This window comes from Maylandia zebra, linkage group LG4 (genome assembly GCF_041146795.1).
Source record: "Maylandia zebra isolate NMK-2024a linkage group LG4, Mzebra_GT3a, whole genome shotgun sequence".
NCBI lineage: Eukaryota > Metazoa > Chordata > Actinopteri > Cichliformes > Cichlidae > Maylandia > Maylandia zebra.
Genome location: NC_135170.1, coordinates 2,353,456 through 2,359,455, shown reverse-complemented (window position 1 = coordinate 2,359,455; position 6,000 = coordinate 2,353,456). Strand labels below are relative to the sequence as shown.

Below are 6,000 nucleotides of genomic sequence, written 5' to 3'. Positions count from 1 at the left end.
ACAATGAAATGGTTTCGTTTTTGACAGATGCTGTATGCAGTTAAACTATTAAAACACTGCAGTTTCTAAAATGCAAACCACTGAGCAGTTCATTTTGAAAGACCTGTGTTTTTTCTATTTGGAATATTTATTATCGCCATATATGGGTTTATGTTAGCCAAGGTGTACGGCAGCTTTACGTCATCTGCAATAACTTTACAGCAGTAGAGTGTTCAGCAGTGAGAGTATGTAGCCGTTTTCAGGGTTGTTGTGTTTTGACTGGTCACTGCACGCTCAATAAAGCAACGTTGTAACAAAAACTAACGCTTGATCGTTCTACAATTTTTGCTTATTAATAAGTCAAAAGTATTTTTTGCAGTTACTCGAATAATCGATGGAATAATTGGTAGAAAACTTGATTACTGAAACAATTTGATAGCGTCAGCCCTAATTTCCAGGATATTTGCACTTTCTTTGATATTGTAAAAGAGACACTGCTCTAACCTTAAAACATAAATAAAAAATACATACATTTTGAACCGAAAGGTATGCTGCAAATCTAAACCACGCAATAATTCAGCTTTATATCCATACATCTTTTTTGGACTGCCTTTGTTAAGGCTTTCTAAAAGTAAAAGAGAGTTGTCAACGCTCATGTATTACGTGCGTAATTTGACTGCTGTGAGCTGGTCCAGTCGGCTAGCCTACTTCTCCCGTCAACGGCGACCCGACAACTTTTCCTAAGCAGCGTCACTGCTGCAGGGGTCGAACCCACTCACAGATGCAGGACAGCAGTCAGACAGACGGGCTGCGGTCAGTCAGCAGGAAAAGCCCCACCTGTCCACACCACTGATGTGAGGGGGTGAGTGCTGACACAGCCCCACAGTCAGCGCACGGACCGCAGGCTCACACTGAGGAGAGCATGTCTCTGCTGAAGGAGCGCGGCAGGGAGCTCGAGCGCTTCGACGGACTGTCGCTCATTTACTGGTACGTGAACAAGCGCGTGTGCGCCCGGCACGGACTAGAGAGTGGGCGCTGTGCGCCTCTCCTGTGCGCAGAGTACGGTAGGAGACGCGCACGCCTACGCTGCGTTCAATCTCACACTGGAACAACGCATCACTAAAATGTGAAGACTCGAGCGACAGTTTTGTCCTGTGTTCATACAACATTACTGATCGGGCAAGTGACGTTAAGGTGAATCTAAATTTCCAACAATAAATTCCAGAAAAGGTCGCGAGAACTTGAAAAGCCAGCTTTGAGGTCAAAGTCACAGACTTGTCAGGGGCAAAGAAGGCACGGTAAGAAAAGCTGTTGTTTTCAGAATAACATAAAATCACCACGGTCCTCTTCATGGATGCTTCTCATTAAACGGAGATTTTTTTTTCCCTGAAATAATCATAAATTACTGTAGAAGCATGATTTCATTTGGTCCTCCAGCTAAGTATTGGTCGTGTGACCAGGTAGAGCCATCCTGCCAGTCTAACAGATGCTTCCTTGAAAACAATCCTCACATTTTATCCTTCCTCCATATATTTGTGATTTAATAATCCCAGAGAATAGTCACGTTTATCTCTTAATTAAAGCCTTAATAAGCAGCTGAAATAAACAGGTAAACAGCCAAAGCAGACACTAACAACATGTACACTGTGTGTTTCGGTGAAATGTGAGAGCATGTATGAGGTGACAGTGACTGTTTGTTTTATTTTCTTTGTCAGATGTCATATTGGACTACACTGATACAACATTCCAAATAAAAAGGACCTTTAGCATTTTCCTGAGTTTTCCAAAGGAAAGCAGATAAATATATCTATCCGGTCCTGTTTGTGGAGGACGTGGTGCAGTCTGGAGAGGAACGGTTCATTTTGTGCTTGTGTTATGTCCCGAGGGAAGGAGTCAGTCAGCTAAATGTATTTGCTGAGTGGACATTGAAGCTGGATCAGCTGGAACGCTTAAATGCAAGCTGAAGGGAGGTGATAGAACGCTGCTGTGGGCCCCCCACTCTGGATGACACCCATCTTTAGCTAGTTGTTTCTCCAAAACAGAGCCTCCCTCGAGTTTCCCTCATGATTCTCTCCTCTCAGAAGTTGCCTGAGCTCTGGGACTACTTTCTGATTTATGTCTCAGGAGCACTAGAGTTTAACCCTGACAGCGAAGACATAGACTTGGGACTGTTTCCTCTCAGGATGAACCCCACCATTAAGACCAGGTAGGTGACGCTCAGAGGAAGTATTCACAGAAGCAGGGAAAATGCATCTTCACATTGCTCCCACGACAGAGTTCGGTCAGTCTGGGTTGCTTGGAAATTAATTAATGTTAAAAGGAAACAACTGATGATTTATATCATCATAATAATATAAATCTCCAGTGAAAATTATGTGGTTTTTTTTAAGATATTACAAGCGTCTGAAAATTGTGTATTTTGGTACAGCTGTCACTGAGCTGGTTAGAGCTGAACCTTTTGTCTTCAGCTGGCATCCACACATGTACATGTACTTTAGCATGTACTGACAGTAATCATCAGTGTAGTGTCTCCTTTGTGTGACCAAGTTTCATTTCTCGTACTGAAGCTGTAGGAAGAAGGACATTGGTGAGGCTGACGGCAGCTCTGGCTTTATTTGAAACAGACCCCTCTATCTGCTTGGTTATCACAGACACGAGAGTGCTTATGTAAACAGCAGCTGTTGTCATTTTGTCATTTTCATGGAAAGTTGGTTGTGCATGAGTATGCATACGTTTGGTCAAAGGGTCAATTCTGTTTATAAAGTTATGAAGTAAGAAGAACATCATTAACGCTGGTTGTCATCATTCAGGACTCCAAGACATCAGCAGTCTGCTGTCATTATGGCTGCTGTCTTTGTGACATAACTGCTGTTACCAGCAGGTTCAGTCATGCAGGCGAAAGTGCTTTTGCTGAGTGCTGAAGTGCTTGTGGAGAGTAATCAGATTACCTATCAGCATTGGTGCTTTAATTAAATTCCAATTGTATTCTCTTACTGTTTGAAGCTTCTGTCTTGTTAAGAGTTGCACATGGAGCGTAAATCACAGTTGCAGCTCCTGGAAACAGAATGTTAAGACAGATGGTACACTGCTGAGCACAAGACTAATGTTTGGTACTTTTTCTCTGACACACACATCCAGCTGGTATTGTTCAGATATCACAATGTCTGCCTCACTGATATAATGCAAGGGGGCCTTTACAGGTTTGTATTGTTATCCTTTTTTTATCAGGTGACTCAAACCTTTTTTTCAGTAGTAAAAAAAGTGTTTGAGTCCCATTAAAGTCCCCCAACACAGAACCAGGCAGATGGAGGTGTGATTTTTAAGGTAGTTTCATTTTTAATCGTCTGGATGTTCGAAAAAACAGCTGAAACTTGTGGAAAGAGGAGATGGACTTAAAAAATCCATAGGTGCACTGGAAAAGATGAAAAGACTATTTTTCATCTCTGAAAAATAGAGATAATACATCCAATATTAGATTATACATGGAACAAATAAATGTCTCCCTGCTTAGTGAGAAGTGCAGGTCTCGCTCTCAGTTCTTCATGCGTCGTTGTTTGGGGGGAAGGATGGTTTCACAGTTGTGTACTGTGAGTTCAGACATTAACTTCCAGTTTGGATTCAGGAGACAGGCACCCTCTTTACTTTTAAAACTTTCCTTTTTGATAAAGCATATAGTTAGGGCTGAATCACGTGACCTTAAATCCGTCCTTAGTTACACTGCACCGGCTATAGGCTTCTGCGGGTTTCTCGTGATGCACTGATTGATCTTCTTCACTCACCTTTTTAAACAACACTCTGCCTTTAATAATTAGTTATTATAAATCTCTGGCTCTTTTCCACAGTCTGTCTTTGTGCTGTTCTCCCCTCACCCTCAGTGAGTTGCGGCAGATTGAGCCTGGTTCTGTCAGAGGTTTCTTGCTATAATTTCAGAACTGCAGGTGCTGGAAACATTCCTCAGAGAATTTGATCCACGTTGATAGTTGTTGATGATGATGATGATGATGATGATATTCATACAGTTGTTGTAGTTTCACTACATTTCAAGGCCATGTGAGTACAGTGAACATCGTCCTGTTCCTGAAACCAGTTAGACATGATATGGGATTTGTAACATGGTGTGTTATCCTGCTGGAAGCAGCCATCAGAAGATGATACACTGTCAGCAGCAACACTCAGGTCGGACTGTGGAATGTAAACAATACTTTGTTGATATTACGGAGGACAAAGTGTGCCAAGAAAATGCTTCAAGTTGCTACCATATACCATATTAGCAAGTGGAGTCCTTCAAATTCCTTGGTGTCCACATCTCTGTGGACCTCTGCTGGTCAGCTAACACCACGGCGCTAGTCAAGAAGGCCCAGCAGTGGCTACACTTCCCAAGGGTGCTCAGGAAGGAGTGATTAAACACCCAGTTGCTGGTGACCTTCTACAGATCCACTATCGAGAGCCTGCTGACCTATGCTGCATGGAGGCAAACAGGAAGAGACTACAGAGGGTGGTAAACACAGCACAAAGAATCATCAGCTGCCCTCTGCCCTCCTTGTCTGCCATCTATAACTCCCTTTGTCTCAGCAGGGCCAGAAACATCCTGAAGCACATTACCCACCCTGGCTACCATCTTTTTAACCTACTGCCGTCTGGCAGGCGCTTCAGATCCATACGGGCCAGAACAGACTCAGGGACAGCTTCTTCCCTAAAGCTATCACCATACTCTACTTAAACTTGCACAAAAAATAATCTGCACTGAAATATCATCAATTCTCTGCCTGTCTGTCTCTGTCATCCAGTACTGCAGTGTGTATTTATACTTATATTAAATGTATAGTTAAATTATTGTATAGTTTTTATAATGTTTTAAAGCATGTGTGCACTTTTGTTTCGTTATACTATGTATAATGATAATAAAGGCTTTCAGTTCAATTGAATTCAAATCTCTGTCCAGAAGAAGAAGTCCTAGGAACAGTAAAGATACTGCACAGAATCATCAAGTTCCCAGGCCTCTGGTAGAGGACCCGAGCTTGATGGATAAAGTCCGCCTGCAGGGGGGCAAGAGGGGAATTTTAAAAATATATAAAAGATAAAAAGTAAGAAAAAACAGAGATAAATAACAAGGAGGATTCAGTGCAGAGAGGTCTATTAACACATAGTGAGTGAGAAAGGTGACTGGAAAGGAAAAACTCAATGCATCATGGGAATCCCCGGCAGCCTACGTCTATTGCAGCATAACTAAGGGAGGATTCAGGGTCACCTGGTCCAGCCCTAACTATATGCTTTAGCAAAAAGGAAAGTTTGAAGCCTAATCTTGAAAGTAGAGATAGTGTCTGTCTCCTGAATCCAAACTGGAAGCTGGTTCCACAGAAGAGGGGCCTGAAAACTGAAGGCTCTGCCTCCCATTCTACTTTTAAATACTCTAGGAACAACAAGTAGGCCTGCAGAGCGAGAGCGAAGTGCTCTAATAGGGTGATATGGTACTACAAGGTCATTAAGATAAGATGGGGCCTGATTATTTAAGACCTTGTATGTGAGGAGCAGGATTTTGAATTCTGGATTTAACAGGAAGCCAAAACAGGAGAAATCTGCTCTCTTTCTAGTCCCTGTCAGGACTCTTGCTGCAGCATTTTGGATCAGCTGAAGGCTTTTCAGGGAGGTTTTAGGACATCCTGATAATAATGAATTACAGTCGTCCAGCCTGGAAGTAATAAATGCATGAACTAGTTTTTCAGCGTCACTCTGAGACAGGATATTTCTAATTTTAGAGATGTTGCACAAATGGAAGAACGCAGTCTTACATATTTGTTTAATATGTGCGTTGAAGGACATGTCCTGGTCAAAAATGACTCCAAGGTTCCTCACAGTGTTACTGGAGGCCAAGGTAATGCCATCCAGAGTAAGAATCTGCTTAGATACCATATTTCTAAGATTCTCAGGGCCGAGTACAAAAACCTCAGTTTGATCTGAATTAAGAAGCAGAAAGTTAGCGGCCATCCAGGTCTTTATGTCTTTAAGACATTCCTGCAGTTT

General features: G+C 42.3%; 1 protein-coding gene across 2 annotated transcripts in view; it reads left to right on the top strand.

The window, feature by feature from the left end:
- Nucleotides 1–2,005: 2,005 nt before the first annotated feature.
- The window catches only part of si:dkeyp-72e1.9 (syntaxin-binding protein 4), an 80,095-nt gene continuing 76,100 nt past the window's right edge, over nucleotides 2,006–6,000 (top strand). The window contains exon 1 of one of the 2 annotated variants that reach the window (XM_076882859.1): nucleotides 2,006–2,185. In XM_076882859.1, coding sequence (XP_076738974.1) covers nucleotides 2,043–2,185 — 143 coding nt within the window. In that variant the 5' untranslated portion in view covers nucleotides 2,006–2,042. The remainder of the gene's footprint in view (nucleotides 2,186–6,000) is intronic. The other variant, XM_076882858.1, reaches the window with a different exon arrangement.